The sequence below is a fragment of the Acartia tonsa genome, chromosome 1 (assembly GCF_053477335.1).
Source record: "Acartia tonsa isolate MP-2025a chromosome 1, ASM5347733v1, whole genome shotgun sequence".
Taxonomy (NCBI): domain Eukaryota; kingdom Metazoa; phylum Arthropoda; class Copepoda; order Calanoida; family Acartiidae; genus Acartia; species Acartia tonsa.
The window spans coordinates 34,369,347-34,389,785 of NC_137260.1; the positions used below are offsets into that span (position 1 = coordinate 34,369,347).

General features: G+C 34.9%; 1 protein-coding gene across 1 annotated transcript; it reads right to left on the reverse strand.

Moving 5' to 3' along the window:
• Positions 1-13,079: 13,079 nt before the first annotated feature.
• On the reverse strand, positions 13,080-19,787 carry LOC145327193 (uncharacterized). Its single transcript, XM_080170769.1, has 3 exons — positions 19,487-19,787; positions 14,753-19,096; positions 13,080-14,482 (listed from the first exon to the last, which is right to left on the reverse strand). Exons 2-3 carry the CDS (start codon positions 18,843-18,845, stop codon positions 13,080-13,082), a joined length of 5,496 nt encoding a protein of 1,831 aa, XP_080026895.1. The 5' UTR covers positions 18,846-19,096; positions 19,487-19,787.
• Between the last annotated feature and the right edge of the window lie 652 nt (positions 19,788-20,439).

Sequence of the window (20,439 nt, forward strand, 5' to 3'; positions counted from 1 at the left end):
GGCAGAGCCCCTAGAGGCTAGGGGCGAAGCCGCTAGTATCTTATATAGAAAGACCTGCGGCTAGCTTAGCAAATATAGAGATTTTAAATTTTTAAAAGCGAAGCTTTTCTATAATTAGGGTCGGTCCGTCCGTCCGTCCGAGATAGATAGCTTTTATTCGTTAATTTAGGCATGTTAGAATTGTCCTATAGATTTCAAACTTTGCATGGTGATTTCTGTAGTAGTTAGGTACGATTTAAAAAGCGTAGCAACTCTATAATCATTACCAGAATGTCCGTACGTCCATTTTAAAAATGTTGATTTTTTTACTTTTTTAAAAACAAATTTTTATGTGATCTGATTATCCGTTTTATCTGATTTTTGGTATATTGATAACTGGGACAACAAAGAACAATATTTAAGCAAAGCAACTCTATAATCAAGTCCTAAAAATATAAGTATGTCCATAAACGACTAAAACGACCAAGCTAATATTGCTTGATTCACTTCTACAAGAGATGCGATTGATAATGAAGATTTTTTTCTTTGAAATATATTTCGTTATGAAGCAGCAGTAGTTACTAATTTATAAATGTTATGGTTGAGATAGATTTATAACTGTTAAAAGTGTCCATAAACATTATCCTGTAAAGCAGTTTTTCAACAAATTTACTTACAATTTTGCTTCGACTCTTATACTTTTATATTCTGATTATTCAGTTCAGACACTATACAAGTGTTAATGTCCGTTTGTCCTACCGTTTTAGTGCTTCGCTTTTATGGATGTTGTCATCCTTGTTAGAAATAGAAATTAGTGTGTTAGTACGTATTGTTTTATTACAATTCAACTTACAGGGTATCGAACCTGCAGCCTGCCAATAAGCCCCAAAATCTTACATGGGCCTATCAGGTGCTTTCACTTAAACCTATTCATAGAACATCGAATCCCCCAACCTTATCTTTAATTTTTATGAGAGAAAAAAATCGTATGACCCTGTGGTGTCTCTAATTCTGTGAGGCCATATCTGTGTTGGCTATTAACCTGCAATTTCCTGTGGGCGCAATTCTAGGTTCACTCATCTTAATAACTTTTTGATTATTTAGATTTTCTATCTGTCTGTACATCAGCCTGTCTAATCTATCTATGTACCTCTCCTTCTACGTATTAATATATATCTATCCATCCATCTATCTATCTATCCATCTATCTGTCTATCCATCTATCTGTCTATCCATCTATCTGTCTATCCATCTATCTGTCTATCAATCTATCTGTCTATCCATCTATCTATCTATTTAAATCGCAGCGTCATTCTCCCTCAATAAATCTATTTGAGAGTGAAATTTAAAATCCATCTCTAAATTAAATCTTTTCTATGTCTTTTGCACCCACCCACACACACACACTCAAAAACGCCCACACACACACACACAAATTCACACAAAACTAAGACATATTTTACCTCGAAAGAATTATTAAACTGTAGGATAAAATTTGATTTTAGCATGCAGACAAAGGAGAAATAGTAAAATATTAGAGAAATATAGAGTAGCTTTACTAATAAAACTTAGTTACAGTTATGAATTCAATTTGAGTGCATCTTGATATTCTTTTGTAGGTATGCACTGTTTTTTTAAGTGAAACATTTCTATAATCAGGATCTGGACGCGACAACGTCAATAATCAAGAGAAATCTCAATCTATTGTACATTTGAAAGTTCATTTGGAAAAGCTACTCTATGAGAAAAGTTCAAAATATTATAACGCCCATTTCAAGTTGCAACACTTTTTAGGCTTTTTTCTTTAAAAAATATGATTTTTTATGAAAGCATAGCTTCTATAAAAGATAATAAAAACGTTCGGAAATGGCTGTGATTTTGGGTGCAAGCGAAAAAAATATGTGTCTGCGATAAAAATTTGTGGTCTAAGATCCTATGAATTTTATTTTCGTTACTACGAACAAAAATTGTCTTGTTATTTAAATTGTATTATGTACAATGTACATCGTATACTGATGCATTTTTAGAACTTGATCTTTAGAAGTTAATTGAAACCCACCAATCTAATTCTATATTTACATTTAATGTCGAATGTATCCGTAGCTTCTTGGGACAGCTATTAGAGCGATTCCCTACTAACCACACATCGATTCACTAATTGTGAAACCATTGGAAGATGAAAAATGGAAAGACAGGCTTTCCAAATTTCAATTTTAAATGAGGTGTTGACACTCCCCTATTCCACGCCACTGATCCTAACTCTAAAATTTATTTTCAGTAAAAATGATTTTTTACAAGAATTTTTTTACATGTTAGATAAAATAATCGATAAAAGTAAAAAAAAAAACAATTTTTCGTACATCCAAAAATAATTTCTTATTTAAATTAAGTACTGTAAAAACGTTTAAATTGGGCGTATTCAAGGTCAACTTCGTGTTACCTTTAATTAATAAAAAGTTAGCATAAGACAGCGAATCTCTAGAAAGGCTGGATCCATTTTTATGTAATATTTAGAGAACTTTTCGGTTATGCAGCTTTTTAAAAACTGGATTCACGTTTAAGTTACTTTTGAATTGTTGTTATGCAAGAACTTTCTGATATTTGTTAGATGAGCTCCAAATGGATTTCCTATTCGAGCCCTAGTTTCCTAAAGTGTACAGCAGATAACCCAATTATTGCAGACCCTATTTTCAGCTACTCCGGAAATTTGTGAGAACAAAGCGATTTATACATTATACATTCAAAATTTTAATGTTTAAAATTTTAATATTTTTTTTGGAAGTTTGAAGCTTTTTTAGCTAGTAGCAAATTTCGAAATAGGACGCGGACGCTAGGTACACTTTCGGAAACTAAATTGGAGTTCATCCTTTGTTATTATTTGATTTAATATTTGTAGATCATATTTATTTAATAGAGTCATAAAAAATAGAGGAAAATATTATTGTAATATTGTCTAAAAATTAGGCAATACGAATTTTTATTTAAATGTATCAGCGATTTAAATTGATTTATTCCAGGTATAAATCTTAAATAGTGTTGGAAAAACCAAAAATATATTTTTTGAAGTAATATTGTAAGCTAAAGATTTATTTCTTGTTTACCTTTAAAAATTAAAAAATAGACACACAAATAAGATTCAAATCGATTAGATCTTCTGACTATAATGCATCACATTTTGAAACTTTTGAAAATAAACAATTCTAGGATCTCAAGGATTATCTATCTATTTTTGGTACCTCTAATAAATACAGAATGCACTTATTGTTACACCTCTAGGTCATAAATTTCATGGTATAAATTTGGTTAGGTCAAATTTACATTAAAATAAACTTTTAACCTACGTCGATCGTGTCTAATTGCAAATAAACAAGGATGAAAACATCCATTAAATAGATGCTCGAAAATAGAACAAGCAAACATATTTAAGGTAACAAAGCATCGTTTAGAGGTCTGATCAAAAACTCTATATAGATGAATAATGCTAAATATAGACATTTTCTAAAGGCTTGATCAAGACAGCCTTTGTATACTTTGTAACTTGTGTCTTAATACTAGGAATTAATATTTCAAACGGAAAGGTTAATATTCTAAAAGGCCAAAAAAACACATGTTTTTTAATTAGACCTAGGGACTTTTTTCATAATGATTATAGAGTTGCTAAGCACCAAATATCTAATATTACAGGAATCAAGTTTCAGAACATTAAGGTCAGATTTTTAGATTTTCAAAGCATTGTGAATCTTTACCTAATTTTACCTAAATGTGTTTCTTTAACAATCATATAATATCAAGTAGTAAAATTCTTTTTTTTGATATCGAAATTGGTTGTTATCTTTCGGAGTGCTTTATAATTGTCTTGGAGACGTTTTAGACTATCTTCCTTACATCCACCCCAGCTTCATCTAGAGGTTACTATTCTACCAATATAGTATTATCAAAACAATTAATCTTCAGGTTTAAAACTTGTGCGGATATGATTGATTACTTTACTTGAGTGAAAACTTGAGGTTATGGAAAAATAAATGCTCTGCAATATTTTATGTTTTTAAAAGCCAGCAAAATAACTAACATACAGCCTCCCCCATCAAAAAAAATTAACCTCCAAAAAATTTTTAAAAGATTTTTGTTTTCAAAACTAAAATAAAAAATGAGTCCATCTCGCCAAACAAAACTGGAGGCCTCTCGGGGCGTAGCCGCAAGTAAGATTCTAACTAATGCATTCAAATTTTAAAATACCTATGAAAATACTTTTTGCAGAATACTTTTAAGGGACTTTTGAAAACCAATATTTTTAACTACATTGTAAGATAACTCCTTTTTAAGCAAAACATTTTGTCTACAATTCCAAACTTGTCAAGTGCTTTTGTTGTTAAATCTAAAAAAGAAATATTTTTCTGCAAAACAATACAGAAGATTATGTCAAACAGCAGTTTTAATTAACTTTATTAAATTGTCATCTGTTTTCCCTGAAAGTGTCTAGCGAGCACAGAAACCCTCCCTTCTAGTGTAAAATAAAATGAAAATAAGGGTGGTGGGGGCAGGAGGGTCTAACCATAGGGCCAATACTTGCAGTGCCTTAACCCTGCGGGGCAAGCCTACACCGAAATATTAACAATCTAAACTGACCTAATCCAAGATAAAACACTAACTAATACAAATCCTCCTCAATGCACGACTATAAACTTTATTTCTATAGCTGTTGCGTTTATGAATGTGGATAAATAACGCCAAAAATGAAAATAAGCATTTTAATATATTTTGATATTAGTTTTATTTGCAGAATAATATTAAATTTATGGCCACCAAATGCGACACAGTCCAGGAAGGGTGGGGAAAATAGAAAATAAATTACTTTGCAAGAGTGGGGTGGAGTACTGTTGCAAAGCGACCCAGTACATTTTGATTGCATTGGTTTGGGTGTCTCAACTATGGCAAGTATTGTAGCGGTTTTTATAAGCTAAGCTTTTATTATGGATATCACGGAATATAATTACCTGATACATATTCCATTTTAGAGTCTCGTGTTTGATGCATTGTCCTGACAACACACAGGTACACAAGACAAAATTTCAAAAATAAATAACTTCCATTGTCCTATCCCTGTATCTATGCACACAAAGGCAAAATATTATTTTAATATTAAAAACTGCATATTTATGTTATTGTATTTTCTTCTTTTATTTATCTTTTAAACCTTTGTTGATTTTTTTACTAAAAAAGTTAAAACCTTGTTTTAATACAATTTTGAAATTATTATCCTTGTTACATGTAAATGAATCAAAATTATCACACCAAGACTGAGAGATAATCATATTATTTAAGCATTTATTTTCTTTAATTACAAAAATTTATTTTAATTATATCTTAATGCTTTTGAAGTTGAATATAAATCCAGAAAAGTATAGTTCTAATTCAGTTTTCGAAATTTTACTTTGAAAAAACCTTACGGCGCACCTCCCAAACCTAAAAAGGGATAAGACAATAGACGATGCATTATTGTACTGTACAACCCCAATTACAATCGATAAAGTTATCCCTTTTGTAGATAGAAATTATTAATAAAAAGTTTGAACACTGCTTTATTTTACAAACTACTTATGATTTATAAAAGTTCCTAATTTTGTAGGCCAACGAATTAGTTTAGTACATTTTTATAAGACTTTGAATACTATCATAATTTACAGAACTATATCCTGGAGGGAGATGGTTATTTCATATTTTGATTATGAATGTCTAAGTTACCAAATTTTATAATTTTATTATCTATGTTCCCTTTATTCTTGTAGTTTAGCCTCTTAATATACAACTAAACTTTGTTTTATAACACTAATCATTTTAATATCTTCTTGATGTGCCAAAACCTAAAATTATGAAAATAGAAACACACAATTTTTATCAGTGGAGCTACCCAAAACTTGGGTATATCCAAATATAGCTGTATTACATTTTACCCATCCCAAATACAATATAGAACAAACTATATAGCAAAACACGCTTGCTGCAGATATACAAGAGGATTTGTTATCACCTGGATTATATTAAAGGTCATGAGATTTTTTTATATTATTATTATTGACTTACAGACATGTCTGTTCTTTTTTATTCAAATACCCTTTTAAAAGAAATGTATAACGATTTAGTAAGCGTAGAAACCTTTTTCTGACTCTTATGAATGTTGTCATTTAGTAGTAACCAAGGACCTGAATATAGTATTCAGAAAACAACCTGTCAATTAACTGACTTCTTTATAAAATATTAATTATGTAAAAGAAAACTTACTTTTGGTTTAGACATTAATTAACTTTATATCAGTAACGAGAATTAATTTCAACAAATATTATTAGACCAGGGCCGTAGACACTCCCAAAATGTTAATTTTTTTATTATTCCCCCCCCCCCCAAAAAAAAAGAAAGCTTTGACGTCCTTGCCTATATGATATAAAGATTACCCCCCAAAATTTCTATTTTTTTATTTTTTACCTCCACCCCAAATAAAAAATCTTGGGCGTCCTTGTATTAGACCATCCATGAAATCTTGTTCTTTAATGTCAGAAAATTAGCAAAAAATATGATGAATAAAAAATTAAAAATGTGTTAGATAAGGTTTAGAAGACCCCTGTAGAGAATACGCCCAGCAGGGATAGGGACTCGTAGGTTTATTGGTTTTCGCAGCACTAGAAATACCTCTTTAATAAAAAATAAAAGGAGGGAGAGCACTTATCATGTAAATGGAAAATACCATTATTATTTTATAAACATTAATTCGTATGTATTCTTTATAATTGAAACATGATATAAAAGAAAAAAAAACTTTTTGTTTACTGTAGAATTCTTGTCTTATATGTCAATTAATGTTGGGTTTTATACATTAATAGTCTAGATTATCAAGAAATGATATAATCAAAGAGAAACACAAAATCAAAATAGATTATCTTTTAGCAATTATTTCAATATATTACAGATTTCAGGCAATTTAATTTTACCAGTGAGGGAGGTGACATTGGACTGTTAATTAAACCAGTACCAAAACTTTTATATTAATGTTTTCTTATTTGTTATCATTCAAACTTTGAATACTTTTATTAGATTTTGGTTCATTAAGCTGAGCGACCAAACGTTTTTCAATAGTTGAAATAAACAGAAGTAATAATTTTGTTTCTCATCATTGAGATAAACAAAAGGTTTGGTATTTTGTCCAGTGGATAGGTATACAATACAATTTAAAGATACTTATTTCAATCAACAGATGAACGGATAGACTTGCAAATATATTGGAATACAGGATATAAACTATCTTTATAAAGAAATAACTCTTATAATAGAAAGTAGTAGGATTTTTCGTCTGAACGAAGAGTCTTCATTGAAATGCTCTCTTGAAATTATACTACTCTTCTTTTCAGGAAAGATTATTATAGGCCTAAGAAGTTTCAAATATATTGGTCGAGGGTAATTTAATGTTCCCAAGAAAATTTCTTCTCCCCCCCAAATCTTTTATATTATGTTATAGATAATTAAATTGGATGTTATTCCCCTACCACCGTTCATAGAGTCCTAAATTGCGCAGCCGCTAGTAGTACAGAAATTGTTTTTGTATTTTCTTACTGTAATTCATATATATTTAGTAAAATATCATTTAACAGACGAAATTATAAAATTTGCAAATTTCAGGTCATTGATATAGGAAGTTAGATTAAAATATTTCCTAATATTTTCAAAATTATATCATTATTTGAGAGTGCTCACAGTTAAAGTGATGGGTAAGTCACTTGAGGCCATCTTTACTTAGAGTGTTTAACATCATCCGGAACATGTTGCACTCGGCTCCAGAAACTAAAGAAGATTAAGTAATATATGCAAAAGACAACTCTTTTATTGAACAACCTTTGTCTAGATGTCCTAACTTGTTTTTAACGTCTTATATTATGATTGGGGAGTTTTATTAGTGACGTGAAATTGCCCGACCAACAAAACAATTTGTAGAGTAGCCTTGTATCTTTGTTTCATTTTTGTGGGGAAAATTTAATAATATTTTGCAATTTCCTTTTCAGTGAATTGCAATCTAAAACTACCAAATTTTGATTTATTTTTAAATTGTAGACAGACTGTAGCTATGAGCTATCTATCTCATAGCATTTATATATTTTGGGAAACGCGCACAATATTTTAACCTGGGCTTGGCATCTACGCTTTTAACTTTTGCGGACTCTGTTTTGGTTTGCTGTGGATATGGCTGTGTATAACTTAAGTTGACTTGGGCATAGTGTGGCTGCGAGTAGTTTATTCTTTCTTCCAAGCTGTAGAAATTCATTTAAAACGTACAGGTTAAGGCAAATTGTATGGCTTGCTTTTGCGTGGCTTTAATTTTAAATTCAGCCAAACATTATTGACCATTAATTAGATCTCTGAAGATTTTGAACCCATTGGTCTAGCAGTAAATAAGATCTTACTGGAACATATAAAACCATAATAAACGTGCAGAAGGGTTGAAGGGGGGTGTGAAGTAAACACCAACTTTAAAATCGAGAATTGGGAAGGCTGCCTTATCTTTTTTCATCTATACAAGAAATAAACCCCCTGGAAAAAACTTCAGGACAGGGCATTGCATAAACTATTTTCGTATTGAATAGAATGGATAAAGACTAATAAAGAAACCGTAACAAATCTAAAGATAACTTATAACCCTTTCAATCTATTTAAAAATTAATTATATATATTATTACTTTTTCTTTAAAATGAATCTCTTTTTATGTTTTAGACCAATGACTTTTAGACAGTTTAAATGTGAAATTTAATGAAAGCCAAAAAAAATATTTTTGAAGAATGAATATTTGCACATTGAGAAAAGTATGCATATCTGGCTTCAATTTTTTTATTTTAACAAAATCCTTTGCTTTCCTAAATTTCAATGTTCAACAATATACTAAAATTGTATGTTTATCATACATGCATCATAAATAAACAAGGATGACAACATCCATAAGTAGCGAAGCACAAAAAATCGTAGATGGGAATACGTACAGGTAGATTTAAAAGGTTTTTACTAAAATCAAGAATAGATTTATTGGATAAAATAAATATGAAACCTTGTTTTATTTTGTATGATGACGATGGTCAAAGTAAATTATATTAAAGATGCTCATAACAATGGGAATTATTTTGATACTGATATCCCATAAAAGTTTGAAAATTGGATCAAAATAAACAAAGATCTTGGGAAATATGTAAAACATATAAAAATAGCCAAAAACCTGATAAAAGGCAGTCTGGCCGCCATGGTTGTTTTCTTAAAACGACAAAAAATTTAATTTTTAAATCCTTAAAAACTTTAAAAATTTGGAAAATCGGACCATAAACACTGAAGATATGGAAAAAAGTGTTAAATATATTTATAAATAGCCTAAAACCTACCAAAAAGGCAGTCTGGCCGTCATGGTTATTTCCTTTAAAGACGGGAAATTTAATTTTGATATCTACAACTGAAAAATTTTTTGAAAATCGGACTATAAACACTGAAGATATGGAGAAAAATGTTAAAAATATAAAAAAAAAACAGCCTAAAACCTGCTGAAAAGGCAGTCTGGCCGTCATGGTTGTCTTCTTTAAAAGACGGGAAATTTAATTTTGATATCTATAACTGAAAAAATTTTGAAAATCGGACCATACACTGAAGATATGGAGAAAAATGTGAAAAATATAAAAATAGCCTAAAACCTGCTAAAAGGCAGTCTGGCCTTCATGATTGTTTCTTTAAACGACAGGAAATTTAATTTTGATATCTGTAACTAAAAAAAAATTTTGAAAATCGGACCATAAACACTGAAGATATGGAGAAAAATGTGAAAAATATAAAAATAGCCTAAAACCTGCTAAAAATCGGTCCGACCGCAAATGATGTTTTATAGTCAATTGTGCTCCTTAATAATGGGAATGTTGTCAAAAAATTTCAGCATTCTATCTTTTATAGGAGCTGAGTAAATCCCATTTCCCCCATAGCGTTACGGACTGACGGACTGACGGACTGACGGACTGACTGACTGACGGACGGACAAAGTGAATTATAGAGTAGCTTCGCTACTACAAACGATAAATATGTGTTCCATATTGCATGGCCCCAAAAGAGTAAACGTTTTGGATTTTGAGATAAAGGTCGTGTAATCAAACGGGATCTAATACAACGATTAATCCCTAATTAAAAACCCACAACAGAATTATTTTTTTACACTTCTTATGATATTGTCAAAATAATGAGAAAAATAACTCTACAAAACTTCAATTACTCAAGATTAAACAAAATTTATCCGTAACGGTTAAAATCAATGACTCTTTCTTCTTCTATATGAAATATCAGCTGGACAGTAGGGCTGTCGAGAATTTTTTTCTCTACTTTAAAGAAAAGAATTTCTACAATTATACTTTATCTGTTCACACAAATATATTTATAAGGTACGTTTTGGAATTTTGACTACAACTTTTGACAAGATTAACTTATTTTGTATTTTTTTATGTGTTTCGGTACAACGGCATTTGGCTGGCCGTTTACCAGATCTTTACGTACAGACGTACGAAACCTGCTACTTCCCACAAGAGACAAAACCAGCATAGTTACTAATACAATTTATTGTATGAAAACGGTCATGCTGAAATAGAAAATAACAAAATTAATAATCAAATATTAAAATGTTAAATACATGATAAAATAAATCTTGTAAAAGAGAATAAATCTTTTTCTTATTTGGAACAATCGTCTTTTTTAATAAAGTAAATATTCATTATGAGAGGTTGCGTGACTTCGAAATTATATTTTAAAATATATAAGAAGGCTAGGGTTTCTTTTTGCTTAAAATTAATCAAAATTAAATACAAGTTTGAAATTCATAAACAAAATCATTATAGACTACGATTAAAATATTCTGATACAAAAATAAATTAATTACTTGGTCTAATTTAAGTAAAAATGAAAGATTAATTTGCCGTCTTAAAAAAATTCACTCCATTCCATTAAAAATGCTTAAAGAAAGAATTCTTACCAAAGTTTTTGTTCCTGTAAAGCCGGGAAGCACTCAAAGGTATTTTTCAGTACGGACAACACCACAATTCTGACTATACATGGTTTTTTATCACGCATATAATCCGCACATTTTGAAAGAAAGATTAAAGATGGCCACGCTCGCTTTGTTTATGGTCCATGCGCAAGCGTTGTTTTGATTGCCGCGTCCAATTATGAACTTTCAATTTGAATCTCAGCGCTTTCCAAACTGACATTAATGATAAGGAAAACAAAAGGATAAAGGTTCGAGTTCACAAACGCATCACACTATTATACTTCCAATACACACCCGCCTGAAAGTGGGGAATCGAACACCACACTATTCAAATTTTCAACTTTGCGTGCAGACAATGTCTACAAAAGTCACAATTCAAAACCACATAAATTACAAGAGTTTTAAATTTTGGCCTTTTGGCCTCAAATTTGCTAGTAGTAATATTCACGAATACTCGCACTAACACAAAATGACACAATTCCACAAAAATGTAGGAATAAAGGAATAGGAAATAAAACATTCTTCATTGAAAGCTTACACATTCACTACTCACTCATAACACTTATTCTCATGGCCTCACAACTTTTCGAAATAAACAAATGGTTATTTGAATTTGTTAGACCATGTAATGCGATACATAATAATAATTTAAAATAAGTACCCAAACTTTAATTAGGTACCTAATCAATAATAATGATAATAATAATATTCTTAATATTAAAATAAACTTAATGCTAAACATAATCTGCATTAATCATCAAATAATTCATTCAAATCTTTTTAATAAAAGAAGAATAATTACTAAAAAATTCTTTTCGAACAAATCTTTTTTGCTAAAGAAAAGTGAAAATGCATACGTAAAAATTTTCTTCGATCAAATCTTTATGTAAAATATAGATAAGAAATAATCCTAAAATCTAGATAAACAGAATAATCAAATAAAGTAAAATTATCCTTAATCTAAACATGTCATCAAAATAAAATATCCTTATATCTAAGAACATATAAAAGAACTGTATTAATTCATCAATAAAACATCAAAATGAAAGTAAAATTGCATTTTTGCATATGCGAATTTTAAATTAAGCTCAAAGTAAAAGAAAAGTCTCAAAAGTGTTTATTTGGCAATTTCTCTTTGGCTGAATAGATAATAAGCTTTTCCGTGTACTTATTTATACAGTCTTTTAAAATTAAGAGCAAATGGGGCCTCAGTTCAACCTGAACCTCGAAAGCTTGCAGATCAAACCGACGCACTACAATTATAATAATGCCACGTGCGACGAGTCCTGTTTATGGTTATGTTTTGTTTCTTTTTTGTGTAACCGTGAACAGGATTCCTGGCGCGGGGCCCAATTCACGAACATTTCTGAAAAAAATAGAATGAAAAATGTTCCAAAGTTAAAATCTTCAAAGAAAGAAGGAATCAAAGAAACTAAAAAGAATCTTTATGAAATTATCAGATATTTCTTAAGCTTTAGTTTTGCTGTTATGCAAGGCGTTCTGCCGAGGAAACAGAGCTGGAACGCTTTGTATAGCAGTTTCATTAGGCTATATTCATCGAAATAAAATCAAACAAATCAAAGTAAATCTGCTGTGTTCATAAAATTACTGCTATTTGTTTTAGGTAATCTTCAGAACGAAATTAAAATGTAATAATCTTAATATATAGTTAATATCAAATTATTTGTAATGCTTGTAATATAAAAAGATATTTTTAAAATGATCAAATGTGTTTCATTTATATTCTTATCTGTATATATCATATTTCACGTCTGTTAAACAAGAAACGACAATAATGCTTCGCATCCAAATTTAAAAAAAATACGTACCTAAGATTTTTTACGCGAAAAAATCCCAGGTCCCGATCAAATAAATCCGTAAAGAAAACTTATGTATTCGAATAGAAAACTTTAGTTTTATGCGTTGGAAATAAAATTTTGAGCTCATTTATAATTTTAAAAGAATTTGTAAGGAAATTTGCGTCAATTATAAATTTAAAAAATATGCAATTGTTGAAAGTTAAAAAATACGCGATAAGAACGATACTAATAAAAATACTTAATCGTCTTGGGAATCATCTTGGGGTAGGTTTACTTTCAACAATCGTCTTGAAGAAATCTCGTTATCCGTGGCTTCAACATCATCGGACAATTTGAAACGGGCTACAACTGTACGGCCACCGCCTCGTACGTCTTGAACTCTGCCGAGGCGATACTTCTTAACCAAGTTGGTGCACCCGTCAACAAGAACGACATCTCCAACACTCAGCGGAACTTGATTGCGCCTCCACTTTACCGTGCGCAATAGCTCAGGCAGCAGCTGCTGCTTGTAGACTTCATGGAACTGTCTAGTCAGCTCCTCCAGATGGCTTAAACGGCGTGTAATTCGATCTCTGGAACCGGTCTCGAACGAACAAATCCCGTCGTTAGCTCTGCCACCCAACAAATCAGCAGGAGAAATGATTCTCCATGTATTAACATCATTCCCTTGTGTAGCATAGCTCAAGGGTTTAGAGTTTAAAACTCTAGCAGTTTCAGCAGTCAGCAGCAACAACTCGTTGTGATTGACAACAGCTCCACACAACTTCTTATTGAGGACACGCTTGACCATGGCGACCTGGCGCTCAACACTTCCTACATACGAATGAGCGCCAGTCGGTACAAGGTGCCACTCAAAACTCACATCAGATTTCTTCATAACTTCATCAAGTATTCTTTTCGAGCCAAGAAAATTGGTGCCACGATCAGTAGTCACGACTCTGGGCATGTTGTAGAATGCTTGAAGCTTTCTGAGGCCAATAATGACAGCCTCAGTACTGTAATCCAGCAGAACATCAATAAACACTGCTTGTGTAAAACGACAACAAACAATTAGCAACCAAACCTTGTACTTGGCTGGGTTCTTCCTGGTGCGGACTCCAGGCCTTGTAACTTCCATCGGGCCAGCAAGGTCAAGGTGAACATGGAAGAATGGAACTGAAGATTCTAACCTGTCGGGCAGGACGTCTGCCATAGTTGGGGCTGAACGACGTGCATACTCTAGACAACAACTGGAACATGACTTGACAACCTTCATAGCTTCCTGGCGGCCACGTGATATCCAAGCATACCTGCGACTCTGTACCAAAGTTTTTCTATGACCGGCATGGCCAAGTTCATCGTGGGCCTGCTGTAGGAACAATCTGGCCAAGTTATTGTGACGATCAATCAAAATAAGGACAGGGGAATCCTTGAACAGCTTTCTCTTTCCCTCGGCTGCTGCCTCCAAGGCCTCGTCCCCACGGGAACGCATCTTGAGGACTCTGAATTTACGAACAGGATAATAGCCATTATTACCAACGATAGGCCAGTACACCTCAGTCTCGTGATAATAAGGTTGAAGACTATCGTATTTACCTTCAGCCTCCATAACCATCTCCTTCTCCTGGTTGTATGATGCCAGGAATAAATCACACACCACATCTAGGTAGGTAATTGAAAAAGTGTGATTGCCATAAAACTTGGAATCAACTAGTGGCTCTTGTCCAGCTGGAACCGAAACTCCCGTCGGCTCTTGTCCAGCTGGAACCGCAACACTGATCGGCTCTTGTCCAGCCGGAACCGAAACTCCCGTCGGCTCTTGTCCGGCTGGAACCAAATCATTCATCGGCTCTTGCCTGGCCGGAACTTGTTTCTTAACAAGCAACAACTTAAAACAGTTGGCAGCTCTGATCACCGCCTGCATAGTTTTACGTGCCTGCCTGTAGGTACGTCGTGCTAAAGTTCTCCAGAAATCAGTATCTACTACCTGGACGGCCATACACTTCAATCGGACCATGCGCTGATTCATCTCAGCCTCTGGGATGGGGTGATTTACTTCACCCGCCGTCTTTACAGGCCACTGGTCCTGCTCCAGGCGCAGCCATTCAGGCCCATCCTGATACCTGGATCCTGGTGAAACATCTTGAATGGTACAGGCACCTCTGGTGGCAAGATCTACAATGTTCTGATCTGTAGGAAGCCAGCGCCAATCCTCTGGGCTGGTCAGCTGTTGGATCTCACTCACACGATGACTGTTAAATATGTTTAACATCACTGATTCAGACACGATTTGCGATATAGCGCAGGTGCTGTCGCTAAAAAACATCTTGCCTGCTACTGCAAAGGGCAGGGCTCGGACAATTGCGTCTGCCAATCTTGCCATTAATAAACATGACAACAACTCAAGTCTTGGAATAGACTCAATCTTAACAGGAGCCACACGACTCTTGCCACTGCATAAAATCACTTCGAAGCCTCTGGCCGTTGGCCAACGTAGGTAGATGATGGCTTCGTAGGCTGAACTTGAAGCATCAGAAAAACCAATGATGGTTGGGAGCCCCAGTGGCTCATCAGGAACTAAAGAACGTTGAAATGGCACTTCTCCAAGCTTAGCCCTGTCGGCAAAACTGTCAACAAAATCATCTCTCAGCTTGGCAGAAACATGCTCATCCCATGACACGCCACTAATGCAAACCTCCCGAAGTATAAGCTTGGACTTCAGGAGTAGTGGGCACATAAGGCCAAGAGGGTCATATAATTGCTGTACGACCCGCCAAATCTCTCTCTTCGTTACACATTCTGGCATGGCTCTCCATAAATCTAACAGATCAAGGTCCTCGAGCAATTTTCGGCCCTTTATCTTGGCGCCATGATTCACCCGAGCAGGTAAAGTAAGAACATCTTCTCTGGGGGCCCATTGAATGCCCAGTACCTTAACAGGATCAACATCATCTCCAGAATAAATAACTGATTTAAAGCTGAAGTTGCCAGGTTCAATCATTTCCTTCAACTCTTCGACCATTTTGACGGCTTCTGGCTTGCTATTATGGCCGCCAGTATGGTCATCAATGTAGGTACACTGCTCCAGCTTAATAGCTGGAGCATCCTGATGCAGTACAAACTTGGAACCGGTAGGTTGTTGCTCACTTCTCCACAGGTCCTGCTTTGCAACTACCTCTGCTCCCTTGACGTATTCAGATCCATAAACATCATGAACATCTTGGCGGCTGCGCCCTCCAAAAATCTGTGCTGTCAATCTCAGGGCTGTAACGGCAAAATCGCCTGCCAATTTCTCCCCGAAGTTAACTTTTTTGGTCAAGTAAACTTCGGGGTTGGCATGTTCATCCTCTGCAAACCACACTCTCTTCAGCTGCGAATCTTCATATGTGGCCGCCAAAGAATTGTAAAATTTACAGACATCACACACACAGGCACACTTGTAACTTCTGAACCGAATAAGATTGTGAAACAAAGTGTAGGTAGGTGGTGGGCCGTCCATCATAATATGGTTTAAACTTGTTCCATTGCAGGTCAAGCTAGAATTTGCGCAGATTCTCAAGGGGGTAGAAATACTATCCTTGAAGGCCGTCACTAATGAATTAAAATAAACTGGACCTTCAAATGCTAAGTCTTGTGGCGTGGCTTTGACGTACACCCCACGGGACACCGCCTCCTTGAACACCTTCACGAACACGTCATATTCGCCGTTTTTTATCATGCGCCGGCGATCACGAAGCGCAATATTATACGCCAGCCGCGAATTGTTCGGCAGCGTATGTGTTGGCAGCCGATATGGATAAGCTGCCGTCCACTCTTTCTTCACAAGATCCAATGTTAAACCTTCTTTTATCAGATCCTGTTTTCGCTGATCAACGGCTGACTTGCCTGACGCAAGTGCCAGGCAATGCCTGCAGCCCGTGCATCCACTGCACAGCCGCGGCGGCTGCACGCCTAACGCCTCCGACGATAGGAAGTCCATAGCTGCAACTTCCAACTTAGTAACTTTACTAACAACTGGCTTGCTAACAGGCTTTCCATCGGCTGAAACAACAAGGAAACCTGTGCCAAAAATGCTGCGGTATAATCTTGACTCGCCGATGAGTTTATCCGCCGCTGGGAACGTCGTGGGCGTGACATGCCCTAGGAGAATATCAAGTGGTCCATTGACCAATGAAAAATCTTGTGGCCTCATATCAAACAGAGCAGCTGCGGCGACTGGGTCCATGCTGCGCAGCCCATCTGTATGTCCAATTGTGTGCACAACAGCTGCTTCCATAACATGCTTGTTCTTGTTACGGTCAACCAGGCAGAGTTTAACTGTTGGGCATGACTGAACTTTGCCATCAGCCATTGAAATGGTAGCTACACGTCCAGTAGAGGGCAACTGCAACTTCTTGGCAATAGACTGTGTAACCATGGTGAGGTTGGCACCTGTGTCCCACATCCCAGACACAGGCACCTTCCTCTTGTAGACATCCAGGGCGTCCAACTTCTGGAGCATCAACATGTAATTATTCTCACCCAAAAATGGCGCTTCATACACAGCTGAAACCTGGGCGACGGACTCATGGAGGAGGGAGTTGTGTTTCTGTCCACAATTGTTGATCCTGCAGCCTCCAAGCTTCTCAGCACGCGGACACTCTGAGGCGCGGTGCCCCTTATTAAGACATAAGAGGCACCCGCCGATTTTCATCACAAAATCTTTCCGTTCTGGAACAGACATGGTTGTAAACTTCGAACATTTAAACAAAAAATGATCTCCACTGCAGCCGTCTGACGGACAGGACTGCTTCTTCTTGAACTTGCTAGGTGTACCAGGTTTGCCTACGGCGGCCGCAGCTGCAGCAGGATTACCTTTCTTCTTGGACGGCGTGTCCAAGCCGTGGCTGCTACGCATCAATAATGCGCCACGCTGCTGTTCTAGTATATCCAGCAGCTTAGGCACGTCGGGAACGTCCATGCTCCCGAGTGCAAGGTCGAGCTTATCCTGAAACTCTTTTGGCAGTTTCTTAGATAACATCTCCAACAATAAAACTGTGAGCCATTGGCTTGTAGAAACTGCGTCCTTACCATCAGCCTTGGTCATCTGCTCGAGCTGGTTGATGGCACCTGAGAACTCGGCAAGAGCGCTAACAATCTGGCCGCTCTCGGACAATTTACCTTTCTTGTCCCAGCTGTTGAATATACACAACATCTGTCTGGTTCTGGATTTGAACAGTTGGTCCAAATATGTCCATTGCGCTGCATGCGTGGCAATCTGTTGCAACTGCAGCCTCAATGGTTTATCCTTCATTACTCGTTCACAACTTAACACCATCTGCAGGTAGCTGGGCTCATATCCAGTAGTAAGCTTCTGGAAATTCTCCTTAAATTGTGCATAAGAAGATTCTTGCCCATCAAAGCTGGGAAGGAGTTTATCGTCTAGGCGTGGCATGTACCCATGAGACGAAAACATCGGACTGGCAGCAAACGATTGGGCGCCAAATGACGGCAGCATAGGATCTACCGAGGCACCCGAGACTGGCGTAACAGGCTCTTGCTTAGCCTTTGCCAGCATCTCCATCAGTTTAGTCATATCACTGATAATTTTAGTTGGTAAAGGTATATAATCACCTTTAATAACTTTCACTATTTGCATACAACGTTGTTGCAAACTGTTTTTGTGAGCTGCAAGATCATCACCAAGAACTAAGACCTCATTGTTTATCGCTCTTAGCTCATCTATGGCACTTAATGTAAGTTTTAACTCGCTATAGTTCTTTTGCGCCGTGATAATGTCACTATAAAAATCTTTTAGGTTATCATCATCCTGGATTAACACGTCCAGCTGTTGAAGACCGTTCATGGTACGTTCAAGATTTAAGTTCGCATCATGAACAAGGATGCATTCCTTGGTGAGATTAACATTGATGTCTGCGGTATCCAAAACTACCTGCATCACTCTGTCTAACTCTTCGGTTATCACTTCAACTGCCCTAGGCAATCTGTCCGACAATAGTGCATACCTATTCTTTTTAGGTGGCATTTTCACTTTTGTTAACACTGATTACAACTATAGTCACATGTAGAATTTTATTCACATTCAACACATACGGTAACTGTCACTGGCTTTGACTGGCTGACTGGACTTCTTACCGTTTTCATTGTTTCGGTACAACGGCATTTGGCTGGCCGTTTACCAGATCTTTACGTACAGACGTACGAAACCTGCTACTTCCCACAAGAGACAAAACCAGCATAGTTACTAATACAATTTATTGTATGAAAACGGTCATGCTGAAATAGAAAATAACAAAATTAATAATCAAATATTAAAATGTTAAATACATGATAAAATAAATCTTGTAAAAGAGAATAAATCTTTTTCTTATTTGGAACAATCGTCTTTTTTAATAAAGTAAATATTCATTATGAGAGGTTGCGTGACTTCGAAATTATATTTTAAAATATATAAGAAGGCTAGGGTTTCTTTTTGCTTAAAATTAATCAAAATTAAATACAAGTTTGAAATTCATAAACAAAATCATTATAGACTACGATTAAAATATTCTGATACAAAAATAAATTAATTACTTGGTCTAATTTAAGTAAAAATGAAAGATTAATTTGCTGTCTTAAAAAAATTCACTCCATTCCATTAAAAATGCTTAAAGAAAGAATTCTTACCGAAGTTTTTGTTCCTGTAAAGCCGGGAAGCACTCAAAGGTATTTTTCAGTACGGACAACACCACAATTCTGACTATACATGGTTTTTTATCACGCAGATAATCCGCACATTTTGAAAGAAAGATTAAAGATGGCCACGCTCGCTTTGTTTATGGTCCATGCGCAAGCGTTGTTTTGATTGCCGCGTCCAATTATGAACTTTCAATTTGAATCTCAGCGCTTTCCAAACTGACATTAATGATAAGGAAAACAAAAGGATAAAGGTTCGAGTTCACAAACGCATCACACTATTATACTTCCAATACATTATGCTTGCTAGTAGACGTTCTTTTTATGATTAGTTGTTCTATGATAAGCATAGCATCTCTATGGTTATATCTTAGATAGAAAATCATTTCATATTGAGAACCATATTGATTACAGTATCTTTTTATTAATCCATATGTAATTATGTTTGTTTTGATTCTTTAAACATATTAATTAACTTTAAACTTATACACAAAATTCTCATTTTGTTCTAAAAGAAAATTGTAAATTTTTGTCACAAGCCAAATCCTTTCTTAGGAGGATAGTGTTGCTTTTCTTGGAAAATTCTTTTCAATTTTAATATATAAAGAAATACATTATTATTCTTCTAAAATAAATTTATTTGTTTCGTCTTGCTTATTTTTCTCATATCTTTCCAATTATCTACCTTTCTCGCCTTAGGACAATTAGTTTGTAAATTGGTGGAAAAATGCCGCTGAAACGCAGGTTGTTAAGATAGAAACCTTCCTAAGACCTATGAGAAGCTATTCTGTAAAAGAGAACCATATAGGTTCAGTGGTTAGCGAGATCCTTCGGTATACACACACACACAGACACAATACGTCAGCGGATACGATCCATGAAACTTTTTTTTATAAGAACTGCAATAAAGTTCATATTAATGCATAAATCTATAGAATCAATAT

Excerpts from the sequence above, each read along its gene's own strand:
- LOC145327193 (XM_080170769.1), bottom strand. The coding sequence starts at position 18,845 with ATGCCACCTAAAAAGAATAGGTATGCACTATTGTCGGACAGATTGCCT. Across the intron at positions 14,483-14,752 it reads ACGTACCTACAGGCAGGCAC|ATGTGGTGTGTGATTTATTC; the intron begins GTAAAACTATGC and ends TTACCTACCTAG.